The 16,801-nt window shown below is 37.6% G+C and overlaps 1 protein-coding gene across 1 annotated transcript in view; it reads right to left on the bottom strand.

Annotated features, from left to right (window-relative positions):
* DCHS2 (dachsous cadherin-related 2) overlaps nt 1-16,572 on the bottom strand; it is a 70,842-nt gene extending 54,270 nt beyond the window's left edge. Inside the window, exons 1-3 of the mRNA XM_026088250.1 lie at nt 16,537-16,572; nt 14,787-14,978; nt 4,737-4,968 (exon numbers count right to left, since the gene is read on the bottom strand). Of these exons, the coding sequence (XP_025944035.1) occupies nt 4,737-4,968; nt 14,787-14,978; nt 16,537-16,572 (460 nt within the window). The remainder of the gene's footprint in view (nt 1-4,736; nt 4,969-14,786; nt 14,979-16,536) is intronic.
* Between the last annotated feature and the right edge of the window lie 229 nt (nt 16,573-16,801).

Consider the following 16,801-nt stretch of genomic DNA (forward strand, 5'->3'; position numbering starts at 1 on the left):
TCCTAATTTTAAATGTTATTTATGTGAACCTCTTCATATGTATTCCAAATGTATTACATACTGTAAAAAAATGCCAAGAGTAGTTTAAAAATAAACTATTTTTACTATAATACTGTATGAAAACACCATTAATCATCATAAAATGGCTTTGCTTTTTTCAGAAAGGATGCATCCCCATTTTACTTGGATGCAGATTAAAATTTGCTATATATTAAATGTTGTATAACATATAGAGTTAAGCAAAACTTGAAATTTTTGTCCCAAATGAAATGCTGATATTACAACTTTTGTTTTCAACCTGTATTGTGATAAAAAAAACACACTAAAATTTTTCATGAAATGAAAATCTACCAAGATATGATTGGTAAACAATGTTTCAATTTTCTTCAATAAAACAAAATTTGTCAACATTCTTAACTGGAATGAATCTATTCTGGAGTACTGAACCAAATCAAAAAGTTTATTTTTAGGTCAGTTTGACATAAAATTGCATTTACATATTGTACAGAGGACAGTAATGGAAGTAGCAAAGCACTAAGTGGAGCACTGCCAAAACCAGGAAGATATATATACCAGTGGAGGAACCATTCTGCACCAGTTCTGCTCTTAACCCTTCCTTTTGCATCCATTACCGACCACTGTTAGAGAGGCAGGATACCAGACTTAAATCTGCCTTTGGGCTGACTTAGTTAGAAAGTCTTATGTTCTTAAATTTGCATCCCCTTCTGGTGTCATGTTCCTTTATTCTTCTCTGTGGGACTAAGCTCCCAGACTGATCCGCATCTCTTCTAGGACATTTCAGTCATGAGATGCACTATGTTATTTAGTTAAAAAGAAATCAGAATGCATCTTGAGAAAGAGGGGCTGACCACGTATCCATGTTCACAAAAGAGGCTGTGGACCTCAAAAAACTTCACTGCAGCTTAGGCAACCACAGTGTGCCTGAGACTGACCAGAAAGCAATCATTATATTTTGATTTTTTTGAGAGGAAATTAATAAATTTTAGCAAGTCAAAATTTCCCAAAAGAATGCTAATTTTGAAGAAGCTGTACTTTACATTAAAAAAAATCTTTAATGCAAAACTACTGATCAGCTCTACTAATTCTGCAGATTTGAAGCACGTTCCGTGAACCAAGACTATAAATGAGATAATAACCATCTTTTATCCAGCTCTGAAGAAGGATATCACTAAGATCAATGGAAAAAAAAAATAATTTTATGCCCTTGAATGAAAGAAAATATTAATGCTTGTAGCACAATGAAAGTTTATAAATTAAACTGTTAATCCCAAATTCTTAAAGTTAATCACTGCACAGGTTTCCTGCCACATTTCTGATTGTATCCTGTGACTTGCATTATTAATTACCTGCTTACCCACAATTACAAATAAACTGTCTTTCAGACAATTTGTTAGCTAATAATGGGAAAATAAACATAGCTCAGACAGTTTCTTGGCCAGAAGAGCTCTTCAACTTGTTCYGTTCTAGTCAATCCACCAGTGTTGTTCATAGATCATGCATGGATCAAATAGCTACAAAAGGAAACCTAGCAAGGCTAAGAATGTTGTTTACACCAATGCTAGAAATAAATGATAATAAAAGAGTTACGAACTAGCAGAGGAACTGGTTGACAGCTCCCCTATCCATGTACTTTTCTAGTTACAAACTTTAAAAAGTGGTTTATCTTGTGGACAGTCTATCCTTAATCAAATGAAAAATAGCTTATTTCAATTATTTCTCTAAGGAAAATGCAACAAAAGTTATTTACAAGGGTGTAAGAGCATATCACAAACAATACAGTACCTAAAAGCCAAAATAGCAATAAATATCACCATTTAAGAACTTTTTAAAATTCAAACAACCTTTTTAATGGAGTATCTATCTGCCTCATGAACGCTTCTTCCTTCCCACTCCCATTAAACTTATCCATACATGATATCCACATGCCATAGTGCCTGAAACAAAAGCTGGAGCCCCTTCAAGGAGCTTGGATGCGGCTCAGTCTTATAATCTCTACATTTCCAAAGCACCATTAGCATATTCTATATAGTCAGTTGTTGACCATCTTGTAGGATCTCCAGGCCATGCACATCCTGTACTATGACAACAGTTCACTATGCAAAACTAAGTTTTCTTCATACAGACACATACTTGCTTTAACAGAGCAACAGCTAGAAGCGAGCTATAGCAGTGAGGAATTTGGGCTATAGCTTTTATTTAATTCCACTATTCATTTCTCTTTTAAAAATAAATATAGAAGAGAAGTGAGAGAAAAGTTAATCTTTAACATTCCAAAAACAATCCTGAAGAAAACTACAATGAGATCAATTTTCAAATACACAATCTACACTCAATAAAACAGAAATTATATATGGCATGGAGAGCAGCTTCATCTTGTACATGATTTTAATGGAACATAGTTTTACTCTAATGTGACAAACCATTAACTAACAAACCATTTACATCTCATAATACTGGAAATATTTCTCTGTCCATTTATACATATAATCTTAAGCGCTATGATGAATAAAGTAAGTCAAAAAGATCAATGTACTGATTCTCATTCCTCATTTCTAAATATGTTGTCAATGAGAAAAATTACTCATTTAAGAAATAAAACCTATTAGGAAGGCAAATTCATAGAACACTCCAAAGCCATCACTATGCCTCCTTTTAAGTCCTTTAATAGTGAAAACAGCAAATGAAATAGTTTGTCACACTACAAATTGGAAAAACTGCACAACACATCAGTCACAAATTGCACCTCCACAGGAAAGAGCAGAACACCAAAGAGCACAATACGATCTTGTTTGGCTTATGGGTTTGGGGCTCCATCTTCTGAAAAATTTCTATTTCTAGTCATATTTGTCCATCTCCTTCTGTTCACAAAATACAGTCCACCTAACAACTGGATAAAGTCCCTCATATAATCTTCAGAGAGGCAAATCTAAATCGGGACATATGTCAGAGAGCATGGACACAGCTTTAGCAAGAGGAAACTGGAAAAGGTCACCACCCTAACAACAAGTAACATGTAGGAACTCCAGTCTCTGCACCATCACAGTGAACCACTTTTCTCCTTCTTCCTCTGAATACTGAACAGCTTTCACAGCTATTTAACCCAGGAAGATTGCAGAACTTCTGTGTAGTAAATTGGCAATTTTAATGCTTGTTTTATTTAGATATTGCCAAATGATTTAAAAATCATTTTGCTTGCTTGCCAGTAATTAGGCATAAGCATTGTTTCAGGCAGACATTAAAGAATATAAAAGGAAAAAGTGGATTCTTCACAAAAAAAACATGCACCATTAATATTAATAAGTTAAAATAAAACACAGCCTGACCTCATGAATTACCCATGAGACCTGATTAAGTGCAGTCAGATTCCAAGCACTATAATGTTGGGAACAGTATCTTCAACCTAAATGCTTTTCTCATCAAGAAATGCAAGCAATAATGACTGCAAGCTATTTCATCCAGAATTTGGTCTGTCTTTGATAAAATACCATGATAGTTCCATAAGATAATGATAACTTTTATGGTCTTCATGATTAAGGATGACATTTGTTCTATACAAGTGCCAAAGCTAGAAAAAAAAGGCCCAAAAGTCACAATCTGAGGAAGAACTCTTTTAAAAGAAAGGGCTGCTGCAAAGCCAATTCTTTTAGCATAATCCACAGGGTCTCTCTCTGACAAGCCTACTGGAGCAGCTTTAAAATGATCAGTTAAATGCTTGTGGAGATCCAGTTCCCTAATTATTGATTGACCTATATATTTTTGGCATTGGTTATGCCCTAGAGAATCTGAGTTGACAGGCAGTTGAAGTTCACAGTTAAAGGAAATTATGAAATAGCCAAGACAAGCAGGCCAACTTCCTAAGAAGATTAGTTTCCTCTGTTCATCAGAATATTTTTGGGACTGTGTAAGAGGGTGAAAATAGGCACCATTTTGAGAGAACAGAGCCTTACAATGATTCATGTGCCAAACTGCTAATATAAGCACACACATACAACAGCCCAAAATATTCTTAAAACATATGAAATAATCGCCTGTGCCAAAGCTAATTTATCTGAAATAACAGATGATCAGGAAGCAATACTGTTGACTGGGACATATTCATAGTAGTATGCAAGGGCTGGCTTTTTAGTAAAATGTTAGCTGTGGTTTAACTAAGCACTCTYTGAAAGATACCATGCACATTTGCGGATATACTGCTCATGTTTAATCCATCTGATACTGATAATTATTTATTAGATACTTAGATTTATTAGATAGAACGATTGATAACTATTTAAGATTAGAAAAAACCTATACTGGACTGCTTTGTGGTCATGGGAAAAGTGATGACTGTGAGATTCATCTGTCTGTTTTCCTACCTTCACCATCACCCCTTCATTGAATCTCTTTCCAGAAACCAAAATTGGGAAGGATCATATCAGGAAGTAATGGCAGGAAAAGACACTTAAGAAGCTAATCACTAAGTCAAACAGGGAGGCAGTTGGATGTTATAAAACTTTGAGCAGAATGGGAGAATTAGGCTAGCACAATATGGGGAAGGAAGATAGGAGAGAAATGCATCTGTGTTAACTCTAAATCCTCCACCTTCCTTTAGAATTATTTTTTCAGTAGAATCTAACTTTCAATCGTATGACATGACCCCAAATAAAGAAACCATCTTCAAGGAAAAAATACATGCTGTCATTATAGCCTCTCTGAATCGTACACTCTTACAGTACCTGTAAAAGTATCCACTGTGAAAAGAGAAGAAAATTCCCCTGGGATCAGTTCATATGTGACAATTCCATATATTCCAGAGTCTCTATCTGTTGCAACAACATTGATGATCTCTGTTCCCGGCTGTGTGTGACTGCTGATGCTTGTCACATAGATGGCTTGTTCAAAAATAGGTTGATTATCATTAATATCTTCTATCTCAATACGAACAAAAGCTTGGGCACTCAGTCCACCCTGATTGGATAAATCAGAAAAAAATAAAAACATTGTCAATTTTTAGACTGTACACAGTAGAATGACACAGATCTGGCTTGAGCCCATCATCAGAATAAAGAATACACTGCTCTGCTCATGCAGCATATATGTATGTGTCTACATATCCACACCTTCACTTCAGGTAGGTAGAGGCAGAATGCTACCAAATTCAACAGAAATACCTAGCTGAACAGATTTGTTGATGTAAAATTTGTAAATGATTATGTAATTTTATTCACAAGCTTATTTTGAGGAGAAAGAGGTCTCACCATGCTTTCCAGAGAGCTTGGCTCAACTTCTTGGCTCTTGTTTCTTTCCCCTACACAAATAGCTGGGAAAAGAGCCAGGCCTTGTGTGCAGCTTCAGTAACTTACCTTTTCACAGCCTCAAGCCCCAGCTGCTTTGCTGTTCTCCACTTGGTTGAAGCTTCTGCTACTGGTGCTCACCAGGACTCCCTCCCCACTGTAACACTGTGTGGGCAGGCATGGAATCCCATTTAACCTTGCTTTGCACGGAAACCAGAAAAGCAAGAAGCAACTGCAAGCTGGCTTAGCAAATTATGTGACAGCAAAATCATTATTTGCCATGGCAAAACACTGATTTTTGTGACAATCTGGAAAAAAGATAATGCTGTGGCTGCTGAAGCGTAGACACTACAGGGCCCTGAGTGAAATAAACAGCAATTTACTTCTCAGAGCCACTGTCTCACACTCCCTGTTGACTCTCCATCAGCTTGGAGTGGCTCATATTTCCAAGGTTATCTGTGCAAGYGTAACAACTAAAGACATTGTTTAAAAGAAAACAGCACCCTTTCTGGAACAGCTAAAGGTGAATTCTATGGCATTGAAGTGTAGAATGGAGGCATAAAAGAATATACGCACATATATATTGCACACACTGTAAACAATACATTAAAACATATATGGAAAAGAAACTTATGACTTTCAAAGTCATGTCAAGAACACCGTGCTTATATGAATTAGTTAATTACAGAAAATGCTGACACAAATGGCCTGTTGGTAAGCACAAGTGACAAACTATGCTGAGCAATTCCAAACTTAATCTTGCAGCCACCATATCATATCATATCACATCATAGCTATGATATAAAAAAGTAATGATGCTACATATTTCTGAAATCTAATTGTATATGTCAATTATTTTTAAATCTGGCCTTCATGAAATCACCTAATGATTCAGACTGGATACTACTTTAGATTTGTCCTACAGTATATGACTACCCTCCAAAACTACTTTTGATGTTTTGCTTATTACCTCCACAGGCTCAGACTTGTTTTTTGTGAAAAACGTCCAAAGCATTCTCCTCTGGATTTTCACAGAGGTTTTCATTTTTTCCCCCCATGTAGTGATATTATCTCTGTTGGGTGGTAGTGACATTGCTATAAAAGCTAAAGTAAAGTTTGTGGGAAATTAAGATTGTGTCGTGCAGTATGCCTCTATATTTCACGTGCAAACTAGGAAATGTGGCCCACTTTCTCTTGGTATGCTTGGGTTTTCTTCCAAAGAAAAAAGGGACATGAAGTGGAATGGTGCACTTTCAGGTCTAGGTCTCATGCTGACATGGAATCAGCCAGCAGCCAGGATGAGCACCTCTGGATCAGGACTGTAAGGTGCACCATGCCAGCACCAGCCTCAAAATGCTGAAATAGCCATGAAATGTTTTGCTGATTAGAGGATGTGGAGATGTGCAGATCTGGTGGGCTCACTGCCAACATCCCAATCCCATTTCAGAATGAGACTTTACTCGATGCCTGGGTTTCCTCAGGAAGGAAATGTCTGCACAGGGCCTAAAAGGGGGAGCCTACGTGCTTTGTTCAAGCCCACTAGCAGAAGATGTTCTTCACCACAGTGACTCCACGGCTTTCAGGTACTTTAGAACAGGAATCAGAAACAGTATTTTTAAGGGAAGTGGGCCAAGGAAGAAGTGAGGTCAATAACAAAAAAGCATCAAGAAAGACTAAAAGGTTCATAAAGAACTAAACTGCAAAACTCAAGGGAATTTGTGTTAAACTGCTTCTTCCAAGTTTCATTATTGCTAAACTGACATGAAAAACACCCTGCTCTCCAGCCAATTTATATTTATCCTACTGAGCTAAGTAAAGACTAAAATCTTTGGGAATGGATTCATTCTGAGCAAGTTGGAGACCTACTATTAAATCTTTCAGAAGACAGACCAAATTTTATGATGGAGACAGATCCTTCTTTTCCTGAAGCAGCATTGTATCCCCATTACACAGAAGTCAAGAGGGATATTAACTTGGTTATGGTCCAGTACAGTGGATATCGTGTAACCTTTTTGTATTCTTTTAAACTTACTCTGGCTACAATAATTTTCAAGTAACATCCCAAGTGAGAGGAAACTGACTGCCACTATTTCTAACCACATGGATATGCTTCATCTGTTCAGAAGCAAGCATGACACAGTAGATCTTCCAAAATATGAAGACTGAATTAAACAAGTCTGCTGTTGAAAGAAAATTACATTTGTCAAAACACGTTACAAGCAACAACAAGCCACAGTTGCTTGTTTTGAAATCATGTCTCTCAAATGTTCAAATATTAACTACTGTTGTGCTGTTTGATGCAACAAGAAGTCACAATTACAATTTTTTTTGCCCGAATCCTAAGATTTTATGATCTGTGGAACAAACAGCAGACATAAGAAACTACTACCAAGTCAAGATAATCAAAAGTAGATTTTCTTTTCTTTGGCAGGACCCAATTTGTGTGAAAATATAAAGCTATCAGCATACCTCTTTATCATGTTTCAAAAAAAAATTACCATGCCTTTGGCAGGAGAGACTGTAGCTTAATAAGTAGGAATGGTGCTATTTTGAATGGCTGTATTTCTTCTTGTTGACACATTGTAAAATGTTTAAGAATCTGTCAAGATTTCCACTGAGGCCTCCAACCTTTTCATCAGTGAATTGTGCTGTCAAATTTTTGTTCCTAGCTGAACTGTGATATGCATGATCTCTGATATAAAGACATATTTTCTTTTCTTTGTAAAACCTAAAAGATACTATGCCAACTTCAAGTCACAATGCTGTCATGATGGATAGGGATGGACACCACCAGGTATTTCAAAAGCCTTAACTTCTTTAGAAGCTTTGCCATGAGTGTTGAGTGCTTATGTCTATGTTTTAATTGCTTCATTGTAAAAGACAAAGAAAATTGAGACAAGCCATGCAGTGTGGTTTACCAGAAAACAAAAAGTTCTCAAGAACAATTTTTTTTCTATACACAAAGACAGYAGGCGAGCCACTAAGGTTTCAATATTATTAGATTTTCCTTGGAATCTAACTAAACACCAACTTAGATACTTGGCAGAGCCTTTTTGGCTTCTCTCAATCTTTTTCAGGCAGAAATTATTTTCATGAGTTTGTCCTACAGCAAAAGGATGCCCTTTCCCTTTGGGAAAATATGGTCTAAAATCAACAGAGCTTAGTATGGGCAAAGGCTAACAGGCAGAGGAAAAAGAAAGCACCATTACAGCGTGCATGAGTGTGTCAAAGTGTGACTTTAGCAGCTTCCCTGGGCCAACAAGTTAGGATGGGAAACACATGCCCTGAAGTGTCTTCATCCCGGACAACCTCTAAAAGCTGTCATTGCTGTTCAGAATAAAAAGAAAACCCTACAAAACAAAAAGCTCCATCTTTCTCTTCTTGTTTACAAAGGCCTCAGGAAAAGAACAAGCCTACAGTGGCCATTTCCCATTAAAAAAAAAAAAAAAAGCAATTGCAGGGCATATCCAGATGCATATGGTACTTTAGAAATTACGTGAGGCACTACATATTATGGTGAAATCGGAACCTAACGGCCTACACTGACAAAGACTGATGAAAAACAGACAAAATCAGGAGAAGCCATGCTGGCACAGACTTTCAAGGAAGCTCACCAAAAAGCCTCCTATCACGATTCAATGACAACCTTCAAATCATAATTTTTAAGGGCAGTCCAATCAAAGCATTTAGGAACTGCACTTAGGAGAAAACAAAAACAAGGCAGTCCACCTCTGTAAAGGGAAAAGGCTGGGGAAAAAATAATAATAATAAAACAACCAACAAAACTCCCAATATCTAAACTCTCGTTACAGCATACCGGCTCCTCCTAGACTCTGCTGCAGCCAAGCATGTGTTTCCAACACAGGACCTCAATGTCTGTTATGAAGAGGCTCTGTAGGGATGTAGATCTAAAGATGATCTAGGCAGGTCTCAGATGGCCTTGCCTGTATTAAACGTGATGAAAAAGTCAATGTGTCACTTACTGCTAAGYGCTTGGCCAGTTGTCGTCAGAACTGAGACAATCCCCAGCAGCAGGGAGATAGAGGCTTTTGCAATTCACCTTCTGTAGTTGCCCTTACTGCAGCTCCAGCAGGGGCAGCACTACCTGCTGCATTTCTGCAAAATCTCAGGGCAGGACTGGAGAGGCTGCTATGGTGCAGCTACCCCTGAAAGCAGTATTTGGATATCTGGGGATAGCGAGCATACTGTTTTCGTAACATAATTCTGATGAGCGCTCACAACCGGTGAGCAGTCTGTGCGGTGCATAAGACAACACTTTGCAGGCTGTGTATGTCCTGCCCTCTTTCTCAGGTGAGCACAGTAATCCTGGTTTGGAAGTGTGTGTATGTGAGAACAGAAGAGGTGAGAAAAGAGGAGAGAATGAAGTGGAAGGGGAGGTGGGACCCGTGGTAAGCAGCACAAATTGCGCTTCAGAGGGATTACTTCATGTCCTAATAAAGATCTTTCTGTTTCACTTCTATGTATGTTTGTGGCCAAGTGCAGCACAGCTGTTCCAGATGATTGCATGTTTGTTTGCTCTGCCCTTCAGTGGGTGGAGGTAAAGGGGCTGGAGGGGGGCTCTGACAGAACTGGTTGTCAGACAGGGTCACAGCTGCTAGTTTGGCAATGTCAGAGCAGGCTCCCAGCAAGAAGGCCCACACTCCCTGTCTAAACTAAACACAGTATGGGCTGCAGCCATGTGGATCCACCTGGGATTAGGCAGATTCTAGCTCTTAATGATGCATGTAATCCTTCCTTAGTGAGAATCGGGAATTCCTTACAATGTGGGAGCACAAATAACAGAAGTATTTCCTGCCTGTGCTTCAGTTTTTGAAACTTCTTGCCACACTGATGAAGAAAGATGGTACGCTGGTATGTGCAGTGCGTTATCTAGAGAGACGTTTGTTCCTGGAACTGGGCCATCCCTGACAGCAACACTGACAAATGCAGGTTATCCAGTCTTCCCAAGGCACACTTTGGACAAAACTGTAAAGGCCAGGTCCTCAGAGGGTCTAAGCTGGACACTCTCATGAACGCCCCTCTTTGGGCCCCAACCCCAAGATTGTGCGACTTTGAGATTTTGGCTTTGAAGACCAATCATAGTCTGTAACCAGGTAGCAGAGATGCCACTAGACAGAATCTAAATTAGCATTATTCCAATTAAATTTCCTCGGATTGTGATAGGGTTTTTTTGATAGCTGCAGGCATTACTGTTTTTTTGGTTGAAGAAAAAAAGAGGTGCGATGGACATCATTTTAGAAATGCAAATGTAAAAACAAAAAGATTGAATTATGCACTATGCATAGCAATAAGATTTGATTGAATTGCAACTGTACAGCAGCAAAAATATGCACGCTGTTAAACAAAAAAAAGTTTCCTTCATGTAAATGAATTCGTGTTAACACTCTTTAAGGCTGAAGTACATAAAACAAGCATAAAGTTACATATGTAACAGTTTGGAGACCACCAAGCAAATAGGGAAAATATGGAGTGTCTTAGTTCACTTCAGTCATGTTGTAACAGCAGACAAAAAAAACCCAAAACACAAACACAACAGTTAAAACATATTGGACCTAATGTACGTATGTTCAAAAAGAAAAACAAAGTAATTTTGTCCCCTCCGCCACTTTTGAAAACATGTTAAGACTTTTATTAGAATTCCCGTTTTTCCATATTTTCCTTTTGCAAGACTTGATTTCACAGTATGTTTGATCTAAATCTCTCTCTCAAATATTTGGGAAGGTTTTCCAAGCAAAATGTCTTCATTCGTTTTTTCTTTTTTGAGAGTGAAAAACATTAGAATTTTGACATCATTACAAGAAAGCCAATTTTTAGCTCACTAGCAATTCAGACTCCCAAAATGCCTACTGAAACTATCTCTGGGCTGCTGCAAGTGCATAATACAACCGTATTTACTTGTGACTTAAAGGCACTATTTGAACTGGCGATAGTCCTAAGCAGGGGTAGCATGCGAAGCGTAGGAGAGGTCCTGTTACTAATGGTACAGTCTGCTCCAGTCCATACAGAGAACACAACATGTGACAAAGACCCAAAAGGAGGGCTACCTGCAAATGCTCTGCAATTCAGTGCAAATACATTTCTAGAATGCTAGTTACATGATTTCTTTTCATATAAAAGTATTTCAAACAGAGCACCAGATACATAGGAGACATAAGTGACTTTAGCATCAAAATGAGTGCTGCCAACTGAAAAAGCTTATGCTAACATTATGATCAGTCTTGTCCCCATTTAAATCAGTGAGACTTCTCCTGCAAGCTCTCCCAAGAAGTTTAGACCTTATGAGCATTCGTTTAAGAAAATCAATTTTACACTTGCCTCTCCATGGTCATTTGCAGGCAATTCTAGTTCTCCCATTACTGTTTCTAAATAGCGCATTAAAAACAAGGCAGTCAAGCTCCAAAACCATGTAATGGARTAGACACAAACAGGTGGAAGAAATTGATAGTTCTGCTGTAAGATAAACTGAGCACCACCTGGAAAATACTTTATTTTCCTCCTCATTTCTAATTAACTTTCTTATTTTCTTTCCTTTTCATCTCTCTCCCTCCTCTTTGACAACAGTGACCCCTCATTCTTCCTCTGTCGTTTCTCTACACATTTCCCCCTACTTTTGATCACAGTCCCCACTTTGAACTCCATACCTAACATGTTTTTAATTGATCAAAATCAGCAGCAGAATGCCAGGAGATAAAAATATCCTACCATAATTCAGCTGTAAAGGTGGTACATGGCTCAACATCAGTTCAGGTATACCAAAAATTTTGAAAAGTGAATATTGATTTTAGGTGCTTTAGTATTTAGTTGTCAGATGACCTAATTTGCAGAATCCAAATCAATGTGAGCTACAAAGTGCTGAGTTCCAGTAATAAAAAAATCCAAGCCCTACCTGTCACAGACAAGACAATCAAAAATTGAATCCCTCCTCCACATTATTGAATTTTTGAAAACATAAGATCCCCAAATGAAGACAAATCACAGACCAACTTAAAAATGAAATAATCTATAGTTTCTGTGCTTTGGAGTTTTCCTTTTGACATAAAAGTTAATCACTATAGCAAAAAATTAACCAAAATATGCAACTACCTTATTCAAATAAACCTATTTTCCTTTACATTTTCAAAATAATCTTATGGACCAGAGTAAAAGGAAATGTGAGAAACCTGTATGACTTACAGTGCTATTGTTCAGCTCTCACATAGCCTTTATTAACAAGACTAATCTTGATATTCCAGATATTTGTATGTATTCTTCATGCTTATTCAGCTTCAAAACATGTGAGGCCCTGTGCAAAATCTGCATTGGACATACACAAGAGAAAAAAGATGAAGCATAGCAAAATATGTAATTTTCTCCTGTTATACATTGTAATATTGACTCCTTTATTCTTCAGGACTCGGAAATGTGTACTCATGTGTATGCTATAAATTTTTTTCCTAGAAAGGAACTTTGAAGACAAAAATCGCTTCACAGAGAAATTCCAAAAAGGGCACAGAAATATACATCTGCTGGAAAGATTGCTTATACTGTCCTAACAAAAAGAATTAATATTCTGAAATTATCATGCATTCAAATAAGACATAGTTGTATATTAGGAAACAAAAAATGTAATTGATATTTTTATATTATTGTTTTTCCTCGAAGCAAATCTATGGGGGAAAAAAGGCACAGTGCTAAAGGCACTACTAACACAAAGAATGTGTCTGTAGCCTCTGAAATAATCACTGAATATCTGTAGCTAAAGAAAAAAAAAAGGCATGAATTAAACCTCTGATTTTTGCAAGTGCATTGTTTAACTGTTACACATGTATCCAAATTCAACAATATACAAATATACCTTTGACTACTACATTCTCAAAATGCAACAATACCAAGCATCAACTAAACCTATTTAAATTCATCTACTAATTAATATAGGAATTAGAGTTCTCCAAGTTTCTTTGGTGTACTTTAATGAAAAGTATAGACRTTTTATGAATAAATACAGCATTTCTAGCAGATCTGCATTTTCAAAAATTATAGTAGATATACTTAGGACAAAATTTTAAATGGAAGTTTAGTATTTAAAGTATGAAATAAAAACTGTTTAACCTGAAATAATTTAATTTAAATGTTTCACAGCTCAACTTGTGGTGCAAAATATGATCTGAATAACATGAATCCGTAAGTTTTAAAAAGCGTCCTCATGTTAATTTTAACATTTACAATGTTAAACCAGTAACCTTTTTTTTCAGCCTCTCCACGGTTCACTACTAAAGTGAGAAAAATACTGGCTGGTCTCAGCCTCTCACTGCAAGTAGCTTTTGGATACTTTCATAATTGTAACAACGAACCTACAAACTATTTTCTTCCAGTCACTTTACTAAAATACTCTGTTATAGGCGACCCTATAGAACGAGTCTCCACGCCCAACCGTCTTGATGTGTTCCCACCACAAAGAACTTCTGTGCAACAGATTTTGAAATGAGAAGACCTGAAGGAGTTACTGTATTGCATTCTTTATAGCTTTGGTCAGTTTGAAGAGATGACCTCAGCAATACATTCTCTGTGCATCTCCATTAGTGTTTCAGTGTGACTATTAATACTTTTCAGGCCAATCTCCTGACTGTCCTCACTTACTATGCTTTGGTTCACATTGTCAGCTGGCCTCAAAGTACACAAAGTAGACTGAAACTAAATGAAAGATATGCTCCAGGAATGTACTTACTGCAGTTAATGCACTCCAGCTGCATGGGGGCATTCAGTTAATGGAACAAGACTAGAGTCTACACTACTTGCCAATGCAGTGCAAGCTCACAAAACAAAGTTGCGTGCTTAGTGAAGCTCCTCAGAGCCTCTTCATCCTCACCATTCTGGCAAACTAGAGACCTGAAATGGACCGTCTCAGGCATGCTCCTCTTGGCCACATAAAACGACCCACCCCACTGTATCGTGGAAGTCTGCTTCCAAGCACTAGCTCTTGAAAAGTGAGAAAACTTGCAGACATGCCGCTGAAAAGAGGCTGTATCTAGCMACAACAATGGCATCACCTAGCTAAAAAGGACAAGGAACGTTATCTAGGAAAATAATTACTGGCACCCACTCTACCCATGCAATTCTGGCACAAATTACTGGTTTATTAGTGGTGCAACCATCTTTAAACCAGGGAGCAGAAGTAACATGGAGTCCACCAGTTCCAAGAGGAGAAGAAAAACCGCAATGAGTAACAGTTCCTGGAAACGGCTTTGAACAACCTGTTTAGGAAAGGTTGTGGATTTCACAGTGAAGTATATCAATTCAAGTCAAAATGACTCCTGTTGGATTTTGTTCTATTTTATGTTTTGTGAAGTATCACATTCTGCCCTCTTTAGTGGTAATAAATTAAATTCAAAATCATGCAAGTTTCACATACTCCATTCTCATTTAAAAGTATATAGCACATCCAAATTAGAAAATACATTCACAAGTCTGGAAGTAAGGAAGGGTGAAACTTACCCCATCTGTAGCTTTTACTAAGAGATCGTAAGTGGTTGGATCTCCCTCTCTGTCAATGTCTTGAGACACACAGATTTGACCAGTATGTGGATCAATCTGGAACGCTTCAGATTTTTCATAGTAATGGAATACATCATAAAGAAAATACTCAATTTCACTAAACTGGTCTGCATCTGCATCTGTTGCCTTGACCTGTAGGAAAATAATAAAGATAAAAATGAAAACCAGCTAAACTATTACTCAATCATTTAAAAATCAGAGATACTTCGTTTTAAAGAGAACTGTTTTTGTTATAAAAACAAATGTGCACACACAATACAAACACACTCTACTGCCTAAGCTATCTGCATGCAGTTTGTAAAATAATAACTTAGATACTGATGGTGTAATTATTGCAGCAAACTTAAAATGGATTAGATCTTGTCTGTAACATGACTTGTTTACCTGACAAATAATTATCTCGGTCAAATGAACTTCCCACACCTTGAGAAGCCGTACACATTAAGTCACATTAGTAGGCCACACATTAAGCTACTTCGCTTTCATGTTAAAATGTGTTATTTTTACCAGTAGAGGTAGGTCTTACAAAAACTATGTCCCATGTGGATCAGAAAAATGAGACAGGACTTTCTTATCTAATGTATTTCTAAAAGATTCCCTAGAGTTAATTTATTATTTCATTTCAAGGAGGGCTTATTGGAACAGTGCTCCATAAAAGTTAAGGACTGCAGGGGGATTTAATCCACCACCGCCTGTTTTAGAAGCTAGAGCTCTACCAACACAACCAACACAACTAAACTTGACTGTCACATGCAGGTACAATACAAAGGAAAAGATGGACAGACTGCAATAAATCACTGTGAGAGATTAAATTCACTTCTCAATATAGTCTTGCATATAGTTATAAATGCTGAATAACCAATAAGCATCACATCTTTTATTTTCAGCTATATTAATTCTATTTAAAAAGCATTGTGGATTCTGCTGTAAATCCAAAACATGTCATAAATAACCACTTTAAAGAAATACTTCCTTCAGAGGGATGTTCCTCTGGAACCACATGGCACCAAAGAGAAGTAAATGTGCTAAGTTGACAAGGGAAATGAGCAGCAGGAAAAAACCCAAATGGATGATGGTTAGGAACTGGAGCAGGGCAATGGCCTAAGGTAGCAATGGGTGGGGGGCAATCCACGGCACCAAATGGCTATTTCCAAGCAGAAACAAAGGAGTTCCTCCCCTTCTTTCCAGCTGTACATATTCTTGTGTTACCATCAGATGACACCAGACCAGTATGTGGGATTAAGAAAGATGTTTTCAGAAGCCTATGAAAACCTGGAGTAACTTTCAACTTGCTGTATCATCTTCTCTCAGCTGAGTTTTAAAGAACTCACAAAACACTAAACAAACAGTAGGGGTCAGTGCTCTTCATTTTTTGGGAATGTATTTGGCAACTAGGAAGCATAAATTAAAAAAAACATTTAAAATCATCAGGTGCTTCAAATTTTAAGACAGAACATGTTTGAAAGTTTTTTCCAACACTAAAATCTTGCTTGTGACACACAGGAAGAGACAAAAATCAACAAACCCTTTAAAATATTTTAATAAATATTTACCATGGCAATAGGTTTAGCCCATACAATACACACATGCCCTGTGAGAAGAAGCTGAGAGAACCGGGCTTCCTTAGCTTGGAGAAGAGAAAGTTTGGGGGAATTTAATAGCAGCCCTCCAGTGCCTAAGAGAAGGTTACCGAAAAGACAAAGCCAAGCTCTATCCCAAGGTACATCGCAGGAGAATGAGAAACCACATTCATAAATTGAAACAGAAGAGGTCCTCACTGGATTGAAGGCACTTTTCACTATGAAGATAATTAAGCACTGGAACAGGCTACCTGCCCAGAAAGGCTGCACAGTTTCCATCCTCAGAGGTATCAAGACCTGACTGGACAAAGCCCTGAGCAGCTGGGCCTGAACCTGCTGCTGGCCTGGCTTCGAAGAGGGGCTGGCCTGGAGACC

This window comes from Apteryx rowi, unplaced genomic scaffold (assembly GCF_003343035.1).
Source record: "Apteryx rowi isolate R43461 unplaced genomic scaffold, aptRow1 scaffold_76, whole genome shotgun sequence".
Lineage (NCBI taxonomy): Eukaryota > Metazoa > Chordata > Aves > Apterygiformes > Apterygidae > Apteryx > Apteryx rowi.